Source organism: Emys orbicularis, chromosome 2, assembly GCF_028017835.1.
Source record: "Emys orbicularis isolate rEmyOrb1 chromosome 2, rEmyOrb1.hap1, whole genome shotgun sequence".
NCBI classification, from domain to species: Eukaryota; Metazoa; Chordata; order Testudines; family Emydidae; genus Emys; species Emys orbicularis.
The window spans coordinates 96766781-96790223 of record NC_088684.1 but is presented as its reverse complement, the minus strand read 5'-3'; the positions used below and the strand labels follow the sequence as shown (position 1 = coordinate 96790223).

At 41.0% G+C, this 23443-nt stretch overlaps 1 protein-coding gene across 2 annotated transcripts in view; it reads left to right on the top strand.

Annotated features, from left to right (window-relative positions):
• The first annotated feature begins 266 nt into the window (after positions 1–266).
• Positions 267–23443, top strand: part of TMX3 (thioredoxin related transmembrane protein 3) — a 48280-nt gene continuing 25103 nt past the window's right edge. For both annotated transcript variants that reach the window (XM_065398917.1, XM_065398918.1), the window contains exons 1-8: positions 267–339; positions 1423–1477; positions 6941–6980; positions 8874–8997; positions 12978–13023; positions 16470–16550; positions 19292–19391; positions 22889–22966. In XM_065398917.1, coding sequence (XP_065254989.1) covers positions 297–339; positions 1423–1477; positions 6941–6980; positions 8874–8997; positions 12978–13023; positions 16470–16550; positions 19292–19391; positions 22889–22966 — 567 coding nt within the window. In that variant the 5' untranslated portion in view covers positions 267–296. The remainder of the gene's footprint in view (positions 340–1422; positions 1478–6940; positions 6981–8873; positions 8998–12977; positions 13024–16469; positions 16551–19291; positions 19392–22888; positions 22967–23443) is intronic.

Sequence of the window (23443 nt, the reverse complement as noted above, 5' to 3'; positions counted from 1 at the left end):
CGCTGGGGGGAGAGGGGATTCTCCGATCTGCTCCCCGAGCGGGCTGGCGGGGAGCCCGCGCACTGAGAACGGGGACTGGAGGGACGGCGCAGCGGCCGGCAGGACCAGCTCGCGCCGGGCGTTCGGAGTGGAAGAGGCTCTGAGGGGGCGTGGCCTAACCGTCTCCAAACCCTCCAGCGGCGCCCGCCCCCCGTCCTCTCTGCGCTTGCGCGGGGGGCGTCTGCCGGGCGCCGCGTGCGGTTTGGTTTCCCCCGCCCGCCGGAAGTTGTGCTGCTTTCCCGAGTCCTCCTGTCAACATGGCCTCTGCGAGCGGGCGGTGCCGGCTCATCTGGGCAGCAGGTAAACCCGGGGGCGCGTCATTCCCCACTCCGCGGCCCCCCAGCGGGGGGAGGGGCAGGGACAGGGGGCGCGTGCGCGCGGGGTGGGGGGATGGGGAGAGCTCGTGGCTGGGCCTGGGGGGCGAGATGGGGAGTCGAGAGGGTGATGGGGGGGAGGGGTCTTTGCAGGAGCGGATGTTAGGAAATGGGGGGGGGGGGGGGGAGGAGTCATTGCCCCAAAGCTTCTTGCAGGCGGGAAGGCTGAGGGATGAAAGGGAAGAGAATCGGGTTGGGGAGGAGACGGGGCAAAGACCCTCCAAATAAAAGTGGTCGGACCAAGCATGATGCAAAGCAGACTGGCTTAATTCACTAGAGCAGTGGTTTTCAAACTTTTTTTGGGGGGGGGGACACCCAGCTGAAGAAAATTGTTGATGCCTGCGACCCAATGGAGCTGGGGATGAGGGGTTTGGGGTATGGGAGGGCTCAGGGCTGGGGCAGGGGGTTGCGGCGGCTCCTGGTCAATGGCACAGTAGTGATGCAGAGGCAGGCTTCCTGCGTGTCCTGGCACTGGGGACCGCACTGAACCCTCGAAGCGGCCAGCAGGTTCGACTCCTAGGATCTTGCCCGCAGGCAACCCCCCAGCTCCCATTGGCTGGTTCCCGGTCAATGGGAGCATGGAGTCGGTGATCGGGGCGGGGGCAGCGTGCAGAGCCCCCCTACCTAGAAGCTGGACCCGCTGCAGGGGCACAGCACGGTGTCGGAACAGGAAGGCACTAGCCTCCCTTAACTGGGCAGCACCGCTGACAGTACTTTTAATGTCCTGGTTGACGGTGGAGACCAGAACCGCATGGATCCCTGGGTATCGAGCAAGGCGACCCAGTGCCTTAAATGTCGCGACCCAGTACTGGGTCATGACCTGAACTTTATTTTCATAAGTATGGGGCATATTAGAGGTGCCTGCAGCGCGTCCCTATGATAGAGCGTAATGGGTGAGGGGATCGATTGGAGGGGATAGTAGTGGCAATGAATTAATCAGGGTAAATGCCATTACCTTGTCCTGCAACCTACTTACTACCTTTCCTCCCCCCTCCCCTTTTCCTGACAGCCTCTGCACTTGTCTTGACTTTAGATGCAGCTTTTGTGGAAGACTTAGATGACTCGTAAGTACTCCTATTTTATTGTCACGTGAAATGTTGTCTAGGTATTTCTTTGTTTGTTTTCATGGAGCTGCTGCTCCTTTGTTGCTTTGGTGCTCTGTAGTATTACTCAGCCGAAAATGCTAAATAAGTCTTGTTTCTTTCTCTAGTAGCAACCGTGAAATGCATGAAAGAAAAGGATGTGGTTTGTATAAATATCACCTCATAACTAGTAAGTTGAAGCACAGTGAGCATGGCTTAGTTTGCAAAGGCTGCGTGTTGTTTTAAGAGGCTGTGAATAGGGATCACCAGTTTGGAAGACTGAAGAATAAGAGACTAAACAGACACAGTAATAAACATGCTTTTTTCCTCCTATGTTTCTAACTGTGGCAGTACATTCAAATCTGGTCAAGGGTTGGAGTGAGGAAGAAGCACATTTTCATAGCTAGAAAATTTTTGTGAAACAGCTCCTAAAGGAAAGCACTGCTTGATTTCTATGTTTTTAGTACAAGTTTCCTACAGTATCTGCAAGCCTTTAGTGGATTGTGCAAATATCTGTATTTGAAAGTGTTGACAACTTCTAGTTCAGAGCCCGGGGAAACTTATTTTAATAAGCCATGAGTTGTCCAAATGTGTATGTTATGGCTCTTTATCAAACAAGTGCTGGTATAGGGCCACAAATCTGTGGCATATCTTCTTATAAATAACTGGAAGGTATGAAAGGTAAACATTTTTCGTTTCTGTCAAAAGTCCAGCAGCAGGTACTAGTGCATATACAGCAAAGGTTTACGAAAGTAGAATATTGGTGAAAGCTTTGCATTGTTTTTATTTATTTGAATTATAGTATTTCAGCGGTCCCAATGTGGTAGCTAGGTGTTATACAAACACATTGGTAATAAATGGTCCTTATCCCAAAGAGCTTACATCCTCATTATGTGAGAGAGAAAAAGGATGGTAGGGGAAACAGAAAGGTGAAATGACACAGCAGGCCAGTGGCACACGTGGGAATAGAAACTAGGTCTCTAGACTCCCAGTCTATTAGATCACTCTGCTTCAGTGTACTAGTTTCTTTAAAAAGGGGTATCTGTTGATAAACTACTTAGCTGAAAAAAGAAGAATTTTGTATTAAAAAATTGGTATGTGTGGCCTAAAAACAGCATCTGTAGGAAGTTCTCTGAATGTGCATGTCAGTAACCTCCATTTCCCCAATCCCTGTTATCTATATTAGATTCTCTATCATACACATTTATCGAATGGCTGTAGATCAGGATGGGCAAACTACGGCCCGGGGGTCGCATCCTGCCTGTCAGGCCTTTTAATCGGGCTCTTGAGCTCCCGCTGGTGAGCGGGGTCAGAGGCTTGCCCCTCCCCGCACGTGCCATGGCTCCCAGAAGCAGCGGCATGTCTCCCCTCCAGCTCCTATGCTTAGGGGCAGCCAGGGGGTTCCGCACGCTGCCCCTATCCTCAAATGCTGGTTCTGCAGCTCCCATTGGCCAGGAAACGTGGCCAATGGGAGCTGCAGGGACGGTGCCTGTGGATGGGGCAGTGCGTAGAGCCACCTGGCTGCACCTGTGCATAGGAGCCGGAGGGGGGACATGCCACTACTTCCAGGAGCTGCTTGAGATAAGGGCCGCCCGGAGCCTGCATTCCTTACCTTCTCCCGTGCCCCATCCCCCTCCTGCCCTCCGAACCCCTCGGTCCCAGCCTGGAGCACCCTCCTGCACCCCAAACCCCTCATCTTCAGCCCCACCCTAGAGCCCGCCTCCTGAGCCGGAGCATGCGCCCCTTCCTGCACCCCAAACCTGTGATCCCCCTCTGAACCCCTCAGTCCCAGCCCAGAGCGCCTTTCTACACCCCGAACTCCTCATCCCCAGCCCCCCCCCCACCCCAGAGCCCGCACCCCCCCCCGGATCCTTCACATACCCCCCCAGCCCCCAATTTCATGAGCATTCATTGCCCGTCATACAATTTCCATACCCAGATGTGGCCCTCAGGCCAAAAAGTTTGCCCGCCCCTGCTGTAGATTAATAAATTACCAGGCTGTAGCACATGCTACTCTTGCTGCTTGATTTACATCCAGCTGTCTGTCCTATGACAACTGTAATTGGGTATTATGGAGTTATTCATGACTATATAATGCTATGTTGATATTTACATGGTCCTGAAAATACAGTATTATAATTTAGTTGTAAAAATTCTCTCTGGGCTGAAATTTGGTTTATTATGTGTCAGGTCAGGAACAACTATGTAGATGCTTCATAATTAAGGCTTTTTAAAAAGTTTGAAACACTTTTTATATTGGGTTAAAATAATATTTTGCTTTTGCCTAATTCAAGCACTCACTGCTTGTAATAGTATGTACTAGGGATTTATAAAGTTTAGTGTTGGAAGTAACAGTCAATAATACTAATGTTGAAAAGTTGCTACCTGCTATAGAGAATGTGCACTATCTCACAGGAATTTAGTCAAACACAAGTAACAATATGAATTTTAAATATCTACCATAATTTCTACCAAGGACTCTATAAATTGCATTTTCAAATTTCATACACATTTATGAAAGGTATCTTTGGCAAGGGGGAGTTTATATAATGTGATTCTTTCTTAGAAATTTAAACTAAATTAAGTTTAAATAATGTAAAACTGACAAAGATAAGAATATCAAAATATAAGACTTCAGCTCTTGTATTTTTGCCAGTCCATCTCTTAGTAAAAAGGACACTTAAATATGGTTCAAAACTTAAATTTTGTGCAAACAAGCTTTGTAGAACTTGATTTGACATAGTTGTTTAGATTCCATTGTTATCAATTGTTTCTCAACAAACACTTCCCTTCAGATAGTGTAGCCTTAAGAGCTTGAATGAGAAACTGACTTCTCTTTCTTTAGAGTGAGGAGGTGGGTGAGGCAATACCTTTTTTGGACCAGCTTCTGTTGGTGAGAGAGAGAGACAAGGTTTTGAGCTTACACAGAGCTCTTTTCTGGTCAACCTGAGAGAAGTGAAAAAAGTAATATGGCATAAATAGTGCTACTCGTAACATAGGTTAAAATGATTTATAATTTTGAAATTTCTTGTCTCTTTAGCCTCTTGTGAAGATGTTATTCAGTACTTAAAAAAGAAAAAAAAAGTGTGTGAGGGTAGCAGTCCAAGGTCTGAATGGGAAATTAAACTTGCTTATTGCATTGCATCCTCTTCCTGTTCAGTTGCTTGATTTTTGTGGCCTGCCATCCGCTGGTTTTTATTCACATCTTTGACCATGTGCCTTAATATTCCATATGAGTAGAATAGAACCATATGCTTTGGTTGCATGAAGTAAAATATATATGAAAAATGTCTGTAGCTGCTTTGGAGGGGGCAGGAGTGGGTTCTATATCAAATTCTCAGATTACAAGTTGTAGAGGATATATTCTAATTGCAAACAGAACCTGGGTTCTGAAAATCAAACTGTTGCTTTCTGCTTCTTGCATCATCACCAATGTTTCAGATTTCATAATTAGAGGTTGCCAACATATTTTTAATGCACAAGGGACAATAGAATCCACCTACCGTATATCTTTCATTAGCTCTACAGTGCAAACAATAGTAAAATTGATTTTCGGTAAAATGAGTAGATGAGGCATGTGTGGCTAAAAAAAAACTGCACACATTTTATATAGCTTCTTTAACATAATCAGGTATTTCAAATCCTCAGTCAGCATCTTTGTTTCATGTTTGATTCTTTCAATAAACTGTCTGATCAGGTTGTACTAAATTCCCCCAGCCTCCTCCAGACATTTGAACATGCATTTGCTTCAATACCTCAGAGCAGTGGGCTAAATAAAGTGTTTCAGCCATAACATTATGGCTGTGATAAAATATAGTTAAAAGATAGCACTTCAGCAAGCAAATGGTGAATCTTTTCTTTCCCTCCCCAAGCATTTAGTCAGCTTCTTAAAACTTGCTTTTAAGGTTTCTTTTGATTATTTAAAATTAAAAGGTGAAAGGAGGGAAAACTAGGTGGTATAGTGAGTTAGGTAACTCAGCCTCCTTCTCTGTAGGTGTATGAGATGAAACCATGTTCTAGGTCGTATGTGACTATGGTGGTCTCATATTGCTTGCCTAAAGCCATCACAAAATCTCAACTTACTTGCATTTCACAGACCAAGTTCATCCCTGGTTTTCTTCTTGCACCAGTTTGGTCCTAAATGTGTAGCTTCCAGGCTTGTGATCTGTCCCCTAGACCATTATGACTCAGATTTTACAGTCATCTGGTCTGACCTTCTGCCTAACACAAGCCATAGAACAAATGTGTTTTACACAACTAGATGCATTTAGTGATCTTTCCCTGGGAGAAGCTTGGAGCTGTGGTATCAAGGGCATTGCCAACCAAAACTGAGATGTGTTGGCAGACTTCAGTAAGGAAGCTATGCAATGCATGAATGTGTTACCTTTTGGATCTGAGTGCTGTTAGGTCCTCACTATCATAAACTGTAGTTCAGTTCACAAATAACTTTCGAGTAAGTGCTCTCATTGTCATCTAATTGTAATGACAGGAAAAATAGACTCATAAATACATACAAAATTCATCTTGTTAGGTACTTCTTTAAACCTATTATAATGATTACAATTATCATTATAATGTGTATTTCATAAGGACTTCCCTGGTAGCCATGTAATAGACTTCCAGTTCACATTCAACTTAATGCAAACTCTACAATACTGTTAAAACTAGTCAATTTGTTATCTTGTCAGTCATTACTCTAACATTAAATAAAGGCCAGAAAATATAGATTAGTATTGTTCACTATCTTAACTTTGTGTTCTTTGATGTTAAAGTCTTGGTAAAGTAAATGTTGAGGTTATGTTAAAATGACTGATAACTTTAACATGAAACTAGGCTAGCTGCAAGTTTTTTACAGTATTGAGCAAACAAATATAAAGGTCACTCTGAGTTTGAAAACTAGTTAGAAAGTTAATCTAGGATATTTTAGTGTACACATTATTGTTGGTTGTGTATGTTACTTAGCAAGTATAGGTCTCCGGAAAAGAGGAAGAGCTGAATTACAGTTTAATTTGAAGTAGTATTTTGGGGAAATGCATTAGGCTAAATGTAGAGTGTGCAGTGTAAAATTATGTTATAGTGATTGAAAACAGACTCCAGTCCACTGTACCATTGAACCTGTTATATAGTGTAAATCTGCATATTGGCAAACCCTTTCTTCCTATAGTCATTTACCCTTACTTCAGTAGTTCTGGGATTTTTTTCTTCTTTTTCATTGGTGGCAAAGGGTGTCGATGGACTAATACTATATACTGCAGTGTGAAATACACAAGGAATTGTAATAGTAAAAAAACTGATGGGCTTAATATGTCTGCCATATTTTGTTTTGATCGTCTCTTCCTTTTTCTTTTTTTTTTAACCAGGTTCCTTTGTCCCCCTCCTTCAGAAACAAATAGTGTATTTGTGTGCTTGTGTATGTACATGTTACAATCTGCTTTTCTTTTCTAGATTTAAAGACAATCGTAAAGATGACATTTGGCTTGTAGATGTGAGTATGTGAGAAGTATTAAGATTCACACTTTGTTGAAACTTAACAGCTTTCCATTAATTTTGTTTAAAAAATAAAAGAACCACTATATACTACACAATTGATACTGGAGGAACCCATTTTCCTCTTTAAAAAACAAAACAAAAAACCACTACCCCATAGCTGTACGTGCTAATGCGTGTACTTCAGATTTTAGCTCTTGTATCATGTTCATTGTTCAAAATCATTTATTTTACTGTCTAATATACTTGGAAAGTGTTATGTTCAGTATTCTCTACTTCTAAGACTAGGTGTAGAACCAAAAGTTGAATTCAAAGTAAGGTTTATACAAGCTGAATACAGTTGCCAAATAGCTCATATTAACCATATTTGTTGAGAAATAAGTGGCAAATTATATACAGTATCTTCTGAATCAGTAACTTCCACAAAGGCAAAACCAACCCCCTTCTCAACTGGGAAATCTATTTCCTGGGCCCGTGATCCTTCAGCACTGACTTCAGTGAGTGTAGGATTAAGTCCTTGGTAGATAGAAAGATAGAAGGAATTCTCCCAGCTGCATCCTGGCTCTGAAGGAATTAGGAGTTGGTTCACACTATGTGATGGGATATACAAACCCCACACTAGAGAACACGGGGTTAAGGAACAGCTCTGGGCCCAGGCTACTCCTGCTAAACTTGTACAAGCTGGAGGCAGTGCTCTAAAAAGGAGAGCAGAGCAGTTCAGAGGGAGCAGAGGGCTGCTCTGAAGGGAAAATAATGCCCAGGAGCTCATTCCCTGGAATCTGGCAACACAGGCCTGTGCAAACTCATGGAGGAGAGGAAAGCGACTGAGTTTGCAGGCCAGAGACTTGATTATAGTGAGTTATTCAGGAAACAAAAGGAGACTCGGTAGGAAGTGGTCCAGGGGAGGGCATTGGCTTAGCACTCCAAGGTGTCAAGTGTAGCTGCCCACCACTGTGCCCTGGAACAGCCCAGTGGAGAGATGGACCTGGGCTCTTCTACCTACTCTGAAAGGACATTACCATCCCAGGAGTCTTCACCTGGATGAGACACCTTCTGGAAAAGGCCTTAACTATTCAAGGACCCAACCTCAACAAAGTTTCTGTGCTAAGGGGAAGGACTGGAAACCCTTGGGGCAGGGACACAGAAGGACTGGACTGTGCTTTCAAAGGGCAGATGCTCTGCCAAATCCCCATCTAACCATTTGGCGGCACTGTTGGTGATTGTGCAACTACTACACATTACTAAATACAAATATTATAACATAAATGTTTATGGTTACAAGATATTTGCTCATTTGTGTTCAACACCCTACTTCCTTTGGAAATCTGAAGTCATGGTAATCTGCTTCTTGTTTTGAGACTTCCACCAAACAGATAGGCTTCTCTGGCAGGCAATAGAGATATTATAAGCTCAAATTCCTTTATACAGATATCAATCTAGTCACCCATCAAACACTATATCCAGGTGATGCTTTTTTCCCCCCCTCCAGGTACACTTTTTTAGAAGATAAGAGTGCATAGTCTGCTTCTGTCCTGTGACTTTTCATAGACAGGAGCACTGCATTGAAGGGAAATATAAATTACTAGTAGGTCTCTTTCTAAAAAAAAAAAAAAAAAAAAAAATCTTCCTACATATCCTTCAGGACAGGAATTGCTACATTAATATAGCATCTAGAAGTACTCATTTTGGATCTGCACTGTTGAATCATGAAAGTTCAGTTTACTCATAAAACTGGAGTGAAGAACTTGAATTTGAAGAAGTCCTTATAAACCAAGAGAGGATTATCTGTTTGGCAACTTTTATTGGTTTTCCAAATGTGTGGCTTGAGAGTTCCATTTTTATACAGAGTTCACTGATTCTGTTTAATGTCACACTTCTGACTTGTTCTCAGTTCTATGCACCTTGGTGTGGCCATTGCAAGAAATTGGAGCCTGTGTGGAATGAAGTTGGTATAGAGATGAGAAGCAGTGGTTCTCCAGTAAAAGTTGGGAAGATGGATGCGACTTCCTATTCTAGTAAGTATGTGTTGTGTAGGCATAGTTTTGTTGTCAACTAGTTTTGAAAATGAAACAACCAGAAGGATTACTATTAAAAAAAAGACTGTATCGTATAAACAAATGCACTTGTCTTGAAGGATCTGCTGGCTAAGTATAGCAGTAAGTAACCAAGACGTGTATGTATCATATCCCACTGTTAGTGACTTTTCAACTCATGCTGCTATGGTTTACCCCCTTCAACCAAAACCTCAGATCCTTATACACTTAAAACAAATAAGAAGAGAGGAGTAACCTCATAGAAGATAGGGCCCTGAAAAGTGCTATCTTTGGTATAAGTTTCTTTAATTTCTTTATAAGGTGCTTGATCTGATTTACGGAGCCCACCATAATAAGGTACAACTTGTCTGTTTTAGGTTCCTTACTTTATTATTACTAGGCCAGGTAGATCTACTTGCACTTTCAGAATTGTAAAGTGCTTTCGCATGGTCAATCCTTAAGCTATTATACACATCTTGTTGAAATCATTGCCTCACTAGACAGCAGATTTCTGTCCACCTTCTCATTGCTGTATGTCTCCATCGTGGTGTGTAGAAATTGAAAATCAATCTTGCGGGAAGAGGGGGATTGGGGATCAGCTGAAAACTAGTGAGAAACCTCTTAGTCAAGAGCTTCTGGCTTTATTCATTCATTTTACCAGTATATTGCTCTTGATCAATTAATGCAGTTTTGGTAAGCACTCCAACAGCATAGTGTGTTACACAAATTAACTGCTATGCACACTTAAACAAAACACTCCTTACAACCAGTATCTCAAAAACTTTGACTTTGCAATGACTATCCTACCTTGCATGTAGAACCACAATTCATTTTGCAGGTTTTACAGTTTGGGTAAAGGGACAGAGGACTACAATGTTCAGCTTCACCTCTCAACAACTCATTATCCTTATGGTGAAAGAGGTCTTGAAATAACAGCCCTGCCACAAGCAGATCCTTTGCAGGAATCATCTCTGACTGTCCCAGAATGAAGTAAACCTCTGTTTAAATTCTGAAAGACTTCTGGGTTTGCCAGCTGCAATATTTTCACAGATGAATAGGGATTTGGGGTAACATTTTCAAGAGTGCCTATGTGCCTTGAGCTCCTAAGTCCTGTTTTCAAAGGAAATTTAGGCTGTAATGTCAGGATTTACCAAGATATTTAGGTGCCTGAAAATGCAGATAGGCGCCAAGCTGGATTTTCAAGTATGCCTAAGCAATTTAGATGGGATGTTGAGGGTGAGAGGGCCAGGGCTCTGAAGAGGCACCGAGCATTTAATCCCTCAGGTGCTTGGCTGACTTGCTCACATGCTCAAGGTCTAATTTATTGCCCTATGTGAGCTTGGGAAGGAATTTCCTACCAGCACAGATAGGTCCCTTCCTCTGTAGCATGTGTTGTTTTATGTGGGTATATCTCAATCATTTCCCTGCCATTGCAGAGGCCTCGGCCTTTGTGGCACCTTGGTCCCTCCTGTTCTCTCCCTCTGGCACATAATAGTCTAGACTCCTGCAGGCTGTTATAATTTGCCTAATTTTTGTTGTTGGGTTTAAGGTGTGGGTGCTGGGGCTGTTGGTGGCCTGTGATACACAGGAGGTCAGACTAGATGATCTGGTGGTTCCTTCTGGCCTTAAACTTCATGACTGCACATGCCTAACTCCTGTTTACTTGGTCTTGGGTGCTTTTATAGGTCCCACCCAGACCCTACCTGCATCTTTAGGTGTCTAGATACCATGGCAATTCTGTTCCTTGGGGCCTAAGTCTCTTTTGAAGATGGGACTTAGGAGCACTTTTGATAATATTTTTGCTGCTGATTTGCTAATTTCTTGAGGTAACATTGTTTGGATGGAAAATTGTGGTGCCCCGACTGTCCCATGTGAGTCAGCAGATATTTGCATTATCGTAGCTTCTAGGAGCCTCCGTCATCAGTCAGGACCCCATTGTATTAGATGTACAAACACAGAACAGTCCCTACTCCAAAGAGTTTAAAGTATAAGACAGGACCCAACAGGTGCTGACATATGGGGGGAGTACAAAGAAACAATAACACACTATTGGTTAGCATGATAGGCTGTGGCAAGCATCCTTTAGAGTAAAATCCCATACAAAATGAGCAGACTGGAGGTATGGCCATTTAGATTTGGGGAAATATCCTGGAATTAGGTGGTAGTGACGGATATGGCATTCACTAAAACTCAACAAGCTATTTAGAAGTACATGAAGCAGCCCAGATTGCTTGAGGTCAAGCTAAGAGCTTCAGAAATAAGTGTACCAGCATATTGTTGACAGCAAGACATTTTTATTAATACATAGTGGCCATGTTGACAATAAAGTAGGCCTGGAAAAATGGCATTTTAACTACCTTTTAATGGCAGAGTAGTATTGCAAACTTCCATGTCCTGAAAGATGCACAAAAAACATAGGTAGCAGTAAATCTCACTAGGGATGTAAAAGGTTAACCGGTCAACTGATTAACTGGTAAACATTAGTCTTACTGGTTAACCCACCTTAACTCTTAACCCCAGGCTGACCGGCCGACCCCAGTGGCCCTGCACCAGCTGGATTGGCCCCAGCCCCACCAGCCGGTGGGATTGGCCCCAGCTGCTTAATTAGTTAACAGTTTAAACAACATATTTTTAATCATTTAAACGGTTAATTTTTTAAATTGTATTTACATCCCTAAATCTCACAACTACTGAATTAGTCCTAATTTAAAACGGTGAGATGAAGGGTTGGAGGTGGGGGTGAACGTGGAGATCTGGCTTCCTTAATAGGTCACATTCAATGGTACCCTCTTCTCCTAGGCTTTAACCAATCCCATAAAATATAGTACAAAAAAGCCACTGAAGTATGGACACTGGAGCAAAAAGCAAGTACAATGCTAGTGTTGCCAGTTAATTTAAAATACAGCAAATAAAGCTCTGGTTTGTGGAGTCCTGTAATTGTGTGAGAATCCTAGGTTTCATTTAAAAAGAAATAAGTTTCTAGCTTCCAGACTTGAAGAGAAAAGCTTAAAAATGTGAACTCTAAAGGCTTAGAACCAAATAAGCAAATAAAAAGAATGGGGGGAAGGGGGGACCTAGTTGAGCACATGCCAAAACGTGTTGCAGAGTGTCATACATTCTGGACAGCTGTGGTCCAGATGTGTTGATGTTGGTGGATACCACCCAGAGCCTCTCTCAGGGTCAAGAAGAACTTGTCTGTTTTCTGCCTTTTGCTGTAGCTGACACTGTCCCAAATAAGATTATGTGCAATGACCACATCAGTTTTGGGGACTTGAACCACTACTGATAGTAGTAGTAGTAGTAGTACTGCTACTCAATTGTCCTGTACATTGTATACATAAATTTAGCCACATTTATGTGACTGTGCATTTGACTTATCTCATTTGTGACAAAAATGACACTGGCAGTACAAAAAACAGGAAATGCTGAGTTAAGGTGACACATGCCTCACAAAACAAATACACAGCCTTAAATCTGTCTCCACAGGATGCCCAGAGGACGTCAGACCGTCCCCTTCCTAAAAAAAATCTACCACTTTCTCTGTCTGCCTGAAATCCAAATCAGGACTCCTGTTCATTGAGTCCCAACATTTGTGTCGGACTGTGTATCACTAACTAGTTGCTGTTGGTTTATAGAGATTACAGAGGAAATATTAGTCTCACTACTACTTTTTTTTAGTATTTTGTGTGTTAGCTGACATGTATACATACTACTAGTGTGCATGTATGCTACATTTTCATGACATGGAGTCTCTAACATGTTTCCACTTAATGAATAAAATGACTAATTCAATTAATTTTGAATAATCATTGGAACTGATTTTGAGGTTAGAAAAATAACATATGCATGTTGAAAGTAAACAATCTGCTTTTTGTTTAAACAGCATTTATTATACAAACCATGTAATTCCTCTTTTGCATATATGAGAGGAAAACAGAAACATAACCAAATGTGTCTTTCAGGCATTGCATCTGAATACGGAGTTCGAGGTTATCCAACAATTAAGCTGTAAGTTGACCTTTCCTGTATTATATTTTTATATATCACTGTGACGGGTTTGGTCACAGAGACCCCTTTGGGACTGTTACCTGGCGTGCTGAGATTACCTCTGAGCCCGTTTTCCCTGCCAGTTTAGGACTCCAGAACCCTACCTTGTTGAGCCAGACACGCTAGCCTGCTGCAACACAGACCCAGGTCTGTTCCACGCCCCCAAAGCTGCAGACTTTAACCAAAAACTGCTCAGCAGGTCACCTATCTCCAGCACCCAGACACCCAGTTCCCAATGGGATCCAAACCCCAAATAAATCTGTTTTACACTGTATAAAGCTTTTACAGGGTAAACTCATAAATTGTCTGCCCTCTATAACACTGATAGAGAGATATGCACAGCTGTTTGCTCTCCCCAGGTATTAATCACTTACTCTGATTTTACTAATAAACAAAAGTGATTTTATTAAGTACAAAACGTAGGATTTAAGTGGTTTCAAGTGATAACAGACAGAACAAAATAAGTCACCAAACAAAATAAAACAAAAACACGCAAGTCTAAGCCTAATACATTAAGAAACTGTTTACAGGTAAAATCTCACCCTCAGAGATGTTCCAATAAGCTTCTTTCACAGATTAGACTTCTTCCTAGTCTGGGCCCAATCCTTTCCCCTGGTACAGTCCTTGTTAGTTCTAGCAAACATCTTAGGTGGAAACTAGGGGTTTTCTCATAACTGGAAGCCTCCTTTGTTCTCTTCCACCCCCTTTCATAGCTTTGGCACAAGGCAGGAATCTTGTGTCTCTCTGGGTCCCGACCCCTCCTTCTAAATGGAAAAGTACCAGATTTGAGATGGATCTTCTTATCAGGTGACATGGTCACATGTCACTGTAAGACCTCATTCTTCATTACCCATGGGTTGGCCCACACGCACACAGGAAGACTTGCAGGTAAATAAACCATCCACAACCAGTTGTCCTAGTCAATGGGAGCCATCAAGATTCTAACCCACCATTAATGGCCCACACTTTGCATAATTACAATAGGACCTCAGAGTTATACTTCATATTTCTAGCTTCAGATACAGGAATGATACATGCATACAAATAGGATGACCATACTCAGTAGATTATAAGCTTTGCAATGATACCTTACAAGAGACCTTTTGCATAAAGCATATTCCAGTTATGTCATATTCACGTTCATAAGCATGTTTCCATAAAACGTTATGGAGTACAATGTCACAACAGAGTTCGAGGTTATCCAACAATTAAGCTGTATGTTGACCTTTCCTGTATTATATTTTTATATATCAATCCTCACTACCACTCACTTTCCTTTGTAAAGGAAAACAAACAAACATACAAAAAAAATCTTAACAGCTGATACCAGTAAGAAGCAGGAAAAGAAAATGACAATTCACTTTGGAGCCAGTTTGGAATCAGTCAATGCTGAACTGGATAATATTTTTTTTAAATTATTTTTCATTTACATTTAAGGTTCTCTGTAATACTAAGCTGTTAAACAAAGTGGTGGTATAAGTAAGTTGAGTATTAATTAAGCTGAAAAAAGCTTGTATAATAGTATAAATAATCCATAGTCTCATAAAATATTGTTTAAAGGGACATCATGAACTTGAAATCCAGTAAATTCCCATTGACAAATTAAACGCAGTTTCAGGTATGAAACCTATATATGAGTCACCCTGCCAGTGTTTGACTTTCTGATTGCATTTCCCCATTTTTAATGACTTTTCTGTCCCATATTGCTGTGTAGGGCCTGAAAAATGTGTCACGGACCGTGAAATCTGGTCTCCCCCCGTGAAATCTGGTCTTTTGTGTGCTTTTACCCTTATATAGATTTCACAGGGCAGACCAGCGTTTCTCAATTTGGGGGTCCTGACCGAAAGGGAGTTTCAGGGGGTTGCATGGTTATTTTATGGGGGTCACAACATTGCCACCCTTCTGCGCTGTCTTCAGAGCTGGGCAGCCGGAGAGCAGGGGCTGCTGGCCGGATGCCCAGCTCTGACGGCAGTGCCCCACCAGCAGCAGCACAGAAGTAAGGGTGGCAAAACCATACCGTGCCATCATTACTTCTCCGCTGCTGCTGACAGCGGCTCTCCCTTCAGAGCTGGGCTTCCAGCCAGCAGTCCCCGCTCTCCGGCGACCCAGCTCTGAAGGCAGCACTGCTACCAGCAGCAGCACAGAAGTAAGGGTAGCAGTACTGCAACCCCCCCACAACTCCTTTTTTTGGGTCAGGACCCCTACAATTACAACACTGTAAAATTTCAGATTTAAATAGCTGAAATCATGACATTTACAATTTTTTAAATCCTATGATCGTGAAATTGACCAAAATGGACCATGAATTTGGTAGGGCCCTAGCTATGTGTGAAAAGACCCATACAGCCAGGGAAACTAACTGCTGTAAAAGGTGAAAGTGACTGTACACACAGTGCTATTAAAGGTATAAAGTAAAAACAGAAAACTGTATTTTTCTCTAATTTTTCAGGTGCAGTTATTAAAAATGAAAATTTGGGAAATGGTCGGACTTACAATTCTTTGTTTCCCCATGTGTGTTGGACTTATCAAAGGATGTTTGGTTGTCATAAAGATCCCATTGTTGCTGTTTGGATTGTCTTTAATTATATTTCCCAAGGGTTGTGCCATTGAAATATTGTAGCTTGTTACAGGCTGCAGGTGAAAAACTTTGTTGTCATGACATATTCAGGCTCAGAAAATTGATCCTAAGGACACCAAAAAATAATGTAACTGACCCAGATGGATTCTCTTTCAAAGGAAATCCTGTTATTCTTCACTGTCATAATTCCTACTTGAATATTTTTTCTGATAATAAAAGCAAGTTAGATCCTCCCCCATCAGTTACATACAGTAACATATTAGAGTTTCTTGTCTGCCTCACTGGAGGGAGGATTAACTGAGTGTTCAGGTTTAAGAAACCTTTGCAGATTATCCATTTGGCCTTTCTATTTTGCTTTTTTCAAATAGTAAAAGGATATCCTAAGGCTTTTTTGATAAGGAGTAATAAATGGAAATTTTTAATATTTAATAATGGGGTCTAAATGCTGAGTTCTTTTTCATAGTCTGAGAGCAAATCTTCTCTAGTTTTTGTATTTCTAATATATTGTCATTAGAAAGCACATGGTAGCCAACATGTACAGCAGAACTTATTTTCTGAAGGCAAACAGTGCAGTGTGCTTTTTTTCCCCTCCCTCATTCTAATTATATTTTACTGTGCCACTGAACTATACTTTTTCTATTTAAAGATTGATTCTTTTGGCTAATGCATTGAAAAATAAAGTTGCTCAGCACTTATTAATGATTGAATATTAGAAATATGGGGATGCTATGGTTTTGCATATGCAGCTAACTGATTTATTTTAGTTATGAACAAAGATGATGAAACAAATGGCAATTCCTCAGGATTTTGGGTTTTTTTCCCCCTCCAGCTTAAAAGGTGATTTGGCATACAACTATAGAGGACCTAGAACCAAAGAGGATATAATTGAATTTGCTAACAGAGTAGCAGGGTAAGTATTTATAATCTTCTTTGAAGATACCAGTGACTTACATAGTTTCGTTGAGTTTGCCCCATTTGATTTTTTCAAAGGAGAGCCAAAAGGTGGGCTTCTTTGATAGAAAGATGCTAGACCTATTAATGTAGTCTTTTATTCTTACAATTACTTTGCAAGAATCAGTGGCATCAGTCTTGTTCATTTATTATAGTTTGAATTAGATGTGAACTGTAAAGAAAATCGAGTTAAGCCCAGAAATAGATTAAATACCTCCACTAACCATGCTGGGAGGTGAGTTGGGGGTCATTCAGTAATGGAATACGTATTAAACAGTGAGTGGACTCCTCAGTAAAGACAGTAGTAAGCCAATCTTTCTGCATGTATTTCTGCAAAACTTTTTTGTATTGGCTGCTTCCTACGGCCTGGTTAGTGGAGACCTAATCTTTACTCCATCTGATTTAATAGTTATTTATTTCAGTGAAGGGAAGTCTGTGGCATAGTCTAGTGCAGTGTTTCTCATTTGTGTGTTGTTTTTTTAAGATAATGCAAGTGATTGTGTAGGTCAGGGTTGGAGGACAGGAGAGAGTGTTAAGTGCAAGCCATGTAACTTCCCCTCTTATAATTTTGCATAGTGGAAGTCTTAATGTATTCACAAAACATAAGAATGGCCATACTGGGTCAGACAGGTCCTGCTTTGAGCAGGGGGTTGGACTAGATGACCTCCTGAGGTCCCTTCCAACCCTGATATTCTATGATTCAAAGGTCCATCTAGCCCAGTATCCTGTCTTCCAACAGTGGCCAATGCCAGGTGCCCCAGAGGGAATGAACAGAACAGGTAATCATCAAGTGATACATCCCCTGTCACCCATTTCCCAGCTTCTTCCAAACAGAGGCTAGGGACACCATCCCTGCCTATCCTGGCTAATAGCCATTGATGGACCTTTCGTCCATGAATTTATCTAGTTCTTTTTTGTTGTCGTCTCCTCCCTCCATCCTGGCGGGCCGGGCCAGTTTGTTTACCTGCCGTGTCAGCAGGTTCGGCCGATCGCGGCTCCCACTGGCGTCGGGAAGCAGTGCGGGCGAGGGATGTGCTGGCCGCGCCTTCCTGCCGTGATCGGCCGAACCTGCTGCGTCAGCAGGTAAATAAACTGGCCCGGCCTGCCAGGGTGCTTACCCTGGCGAGCCGCGTGCCAGAGGTTGCCCACCCCTGGAATAGATAGGATGGTGATGAACACCATAGCAAATTCCTAGGATTCCTTCATTTGTTCATATCTTTTCTGACGTTATCTTTTCTCAGTAGCCATGTTAAGCAAGGAGTTACTGTAAATCACTCCATTAGTAAAGGCTTGAAAGAGTTCAGGTGAACTTGGGGTGATTATTTCTCAAACAATTAAGTGTGATAAGACAGGAATACATTTTTAGTTATTTTCATTTATATTTTGGCCATACTGACCTGGTTGTAAGAGATTTTATAGGGTGATAATATGTAACATAAGTTTTTCTGATGCAATTGCTCTTAAACTCCTTAGTTAAGTTTTGTAATGTGTTTCGACATTGATTTCAGTAATGATGCAACATTAGCAGTTAATTACTGAACAAGTTACACTGAACAGAATGATGCAATGCCTGTTAATAGATCCTTGAGACTGCACTTGTTTTTTGAAACAGACATTACTTAAGGTGTCAGAGAGAGACTTAAAAATGTCCCACCACATACAGTTTGCAGATTTACGTCTGCAGTTCTGAAAAAAGTATGTTTAGTTAGGATGTTAGTGGTCTTTCACTAAATCTAATCATATGGGCTATGCCAGGTAGAAGCTCATATTCTGCCACTCAGTTTTATTTTTTAATTATAAAATGTTTTTGAATAGTGTAAGAGTCACTGGTATTAAAGTGAGCTATTGAGAAAATTATTTTTACTCTTTAACTGTCACACGTCAGCTCTCCTGGGATGATGCAGTATTTATCTGTTCTATTACTTACAGGAAGATGGAGAAATAGCGGCAAATGAATTCTGTGGGTTGTATAAATTATTAACGAATGCACAGGCTGTATTTTAAAATTTTAAATACAGCATTAACAAGGATTCAGAATCCCCCCCCCCCCCCCCCAAAAAAAAAAGTGGAGGTGAGGGGGATTTTATATGAAGTTTTATTGGGACAATTAGCAGTCTAGCAAAGGAAATAATTGGTTTTTTTTTTCCTTTTTCTTTTTTTTCAAAATTGCCAACAAGAATTTCTCCCCATAGGGATAATTGCAACCTTGGCACACAAGCTCAGAATCTTCTAGAGAACAGTTTCTGCTTGGAACTATTCAAATTTCCTCTCTTCTCACTTACCTGGGGTTTAGAGCATAAAAATAGGGACATGGACCTAAACTACTTTTCCGTACTTTCCAGTAGTCTGTGAATACTGGTAATCTCCAGACTAGAATCACTTACAAAACCCGTATTCCCGAGTTGCTATGCCCACGTTTATCTGCCTTTTTCAGAAATAATTACACCATATGTCAGATGGCTTGTATATAGTGTCAGGATTACTGTTTCATCCTTCTTACTAAGAGTTGGTATAATTGGTAAATTCCATTGCACTGTAGCACCAGTCACTATATGCTATTCTTAAATACAGAGTTCTAGCATTTTCAAATTTAGACTTGTGGAATGGGTGGTCAGAATTGTACAATTTAGATGAGCTTATATGTTTTCTTTAAATTTTCAAAAAAAACCAAATGTTTCTTCACCTTTCCCTTTTCCCCAGGCCTCTTATCCGGCCACTTCCTAGCCAGCAAATGTTTGAACATGTGCACAAGAGGCATCGTGTACTTTTTTTGTATGTTGGTGGGGAATCTCCTTTAAAGGTTTGAAACTTCATTAAATTCATTTTTTTTATCTTTATCTTTATAGAGGTAGTCTAAAGTGACTTGCACATATTTCTTCTAAAAAAGCAAGAAAGTAATTGTATATTTTAAAGAGATTGTAATTGTAAGTAAGAAGCTGAATATGTTCTAATTTTAGAACTACTTTGATAATGGCATAATATACAGACTTTTTTTATCTTAATGTATGTATTTATAGATGTTTACCAAACATGCTGGTAATCTCTGGGGTCTGAGTGCTCTCTCTCATCTTGTAATCATTATGTAGTGGGACTCCGCAGTCCTAATAATGTAAAACAGTATTTTAAAATTATACTTAATCCATGCATTCAAAATAGTTAAACTTAAAAGTTATTTAATGTAGCATTTACTGTGTGGCACAGTTATACTGACGGGAGAATTTTTTTGTTAATTGGATAGGTTTTATAGCCTTTTTTTTTTTTTTAATACTGAAGCTCTGTGCTACATCTTAGTAAGTTTCACTTTAGTTAGGTGGAAAGAAACTGTGTGTTTGGTCTTCATTTTAACAAAATCCTCAGAAAATTTCTAAAACTCTTACTGTTGTTGACTATCACTTCCATTATGCTAACATAATGTGCATGTGTACCTTTATGGTGTGTGTCCTTTTTGCTCTAATACTTAGTAGTAGGGCCGTCAAGTTATTAAAAATAATTAATTGTGCGATTAAATGCACTGTTAAACAGTAATAGAATACCATTTATTTAAATATTTTTGGATGTTTTCTATATTTTCAAATATATTGATTTCAATTACATCACAGAATACAAAGTGTACAGTGCTCACTTTATATTTATTTTTGATTACAAATATTTGCACTGTAAAAAACAAAAGAAATAGTATATTTCAGTTCACCTAATACAAGTACTGAAGTGCAATCTCTTTATCATGAAAGTTGAACTTACCAACATAGAATTATATACAAAAAATAACTGCATTCAAAAATAAAACAGTGTAAAACTTTAGAGCCTACAAGTCCACTCAGTCCTATTTCTTGTTCAGCCAATTGCTCAGACAAACAAGGTTGTTTACATTTGCAGGAGATAATGCTGCCCTCTTCTTGTTCACAATGTCACCTGAAAATGAGAACAGGTGTTCTCATGGCACTGTTGTAGCCGGCATTGCAAGATATTTACGTGCCAGCTGCCCTAAAGATTCGTATGTCCCTTCATGCTTCAACCACCATTCCAGAAGACATGCGTCAATGCTGATGACGGGTTCATCTCGATAACGATCCAAAGCAGAACGGACTGACGCATGTTCATTTTCATCATGTGAGGCAGATGCCACCAGCAGAAGGTTGATTTTCTTTTTTGGTGATTCGAGTTCTGTAGTTTCTGCATCGGAGTGTTGCTCTTTGAAGACATCTGAAAGCATGCTCCACACCTCATCCCTCTCAGATTTTGGAAAGCACTTCAGATTCTTAAACCTTGGGTCGAGTGCTGTATCTATCCTTAGAAATCTCACATTGTTACCTTCTTTGTGTTTTGTCAAATCTGCTGTGAAAGTGTTCTTAAAACAAACATGTGCTGGGTCATCATCCGAGACTGCTATGGCAGAATGTGGGTAAAACAGAACAGGAGACATACAATTCTCCCCCAAGGAGTTCAGTCACAAATTTAATTAACGTATTATTTTTTTAATGAGCATCATCAGCATGGAAGCATGTCCTCTGGAATGGTGGCCGAAGCATGAAGGGGCATATGAATGTTTAGCATATCTGGCATGTAAATATCTTGCAATGCCAGCTACAAAAGTGCTGTGCGAATGCCTGTTCTCATTTTCAGGTGACATTGTAAATAAGAAGCAGTCAGCAGTATCTCCCTGTAAGAGGAGTCCAGACTCACCCCTGCGGCGCCTCCTGCTGGTCGTCCAGGGAATTAGCTCACCAGCCTCTGAAGCGCCCTCTGCAGGCCGGTGATCCGCCTTGCCCTCTGCACTGGCCCCCGTGTCCCTCCCTGGACCCCGGTGCCCTTTGCTCAGGGTGCTGCCCCCTGGCAGTACCCACATGCTAGGTCTCCCCTCCCTGGGGAACCCCCACCCACTATCCCTACCTCACCTCAGAATAAGGCCACTGCCAGTCACCAACTAGCCCCCGCTCCCTGGGGCAGACTGCAGTATAGGCCGCTCATCACTGGCAAGGGGGGTTTGGACCTGCTGCCTTGGCCTAGCCCTGGGCTGCCCTCTGCAACCCCCAGTACCCATTGGCCTCCTACCAGGCCGCAGCATGGGGCTATCCAGGCTGGAGCTCCCCAGCCTTTCCCCAGCCCTGCTCCACTACAGGTATCCTGTCTAGCTCCCTGCAGCCAGGCCCTTCTCTCTCTGAAGGCAGAGAGAGACTCTGAGCTCCTGGCTCCCAGCCTTTTTATACAGGCCAGCTGTGGCCTGATTGGGGCATGGCCCAGCTGTGGCTACTTCCCCAATCAGCCCAGTAGCTTTTCCTTTTGCCCCAGCCCTCTGCCAGGGCTGTTTTAAACCCCTCAGGCAGGAGCGGGGTAGCCACCCCGCTACACTCCCGTAAATGTAAACAAACTTGTTTGTCTTAACAATTGGCTGAACAAGAAGTAGGACTGAGTGGACTTGTAGGCTCTAAAGTTTTACATTGTTTTGTTTTTGAGTGCAGTTATGTAACAAAAAAATATTTGTAAGTTACACTTTCACGATAAAGAGATTGCACTACAGTACTTTTATGAAGTGAATTGAAAAATACTATTTTTTATCATTTTTACAGTGCAAATATTTGTAATAAAAATAATATAAAATGAGCAGTGCACACTTTGTATTCTGTGTTGTAATAGAAATCAATATATTTGAAAATGTAGAAAAACATCCAAAATATTTAATAAATTTCAATTGGTATTCTGTTTAACAGTGCGATTAATCACGATTAATTTTTTTAATCACAGTTAATTTTTTTCAGTTAATTGCGTGAATTAACTGCAATTAATCGACAGCCCTACTTATTAGTAGACATTTGAGGTTTAAGATCCATGTACTGCCAAAATAAAATTGAATTTGGTGTTTTAAAATAAAATGAACATAATACAGAAAAATTCAAACTGTCTTTGTCTAAGACTATTCCTGTAATACAAGTCCAAATAAGCCAGTTAGATATGCTGAGGTCTGTCAAGTTTTTTTCCTTAGTTTGAATGGAACAATGCGGGCACCGAATCACGGTACAGAACAGTATTACTCGTCTAGTTTTTGTTCTACCCCCACTGGGGAGGTAATTTATAAAAGGGATGCCCCTAACATAACTACCTCATTTTACATTGGCATGTTTAGACATGCAATTCAGATGGGCCCCAGGTAAGCTTTCTGTTCTAATTTTGTTAAATTGTCTTTTTATATTTTACTTTTAAAAAGTAGACAGAAAATGTTTGTGTTTTGATAGACTTTTTTCTGTTAATGTGTGTACCAAGATTTGAGAAATTTTTAAAAATGTCTTTGTATTTTTGCAGGAGAAATACATAGAAGTTGCTTCAGAACTAATTGTCTATACATACTTTTTTTCTGCCTCAGAAGAGGTGCTCCCTGAGGTAAATTCACTTTATCAGATACTTCAACTCTACTTCCTCTTCTTATTTAAATTGTATTTAGCACAACCATAGCCTTTTAATTCTTGCAGTTTCTGACATCAAACACTACAGGAAACTGGTCAGTAATAATAATCACTCGTCAGTAATAGTAATCACTCTAATGAATAACTATTTCTACATAAAGAATCTAATAGCGAAAACATGGATTTGGAATTGAGTTACAGAATACTCTGTTACCTTCTATTTACGTGTTAGCATATTGATCACCAGCAATATTAAAACCTCTTGTCTTTAAAAGAGGGAAAAAATCCTATCAAGTTATTCATTATAATAGCTTGAAATTCAGTTGAAAAGTTTCACTAACTTTTTTTGTTATTGCAACATTTGTTAGGTTGATCAGGCAGTCCTGTTTTGCACTGACCACATGATTTTTTCAGAGAGGGCATTGACGTGCAATAGGAACTTAAATAGAATAAG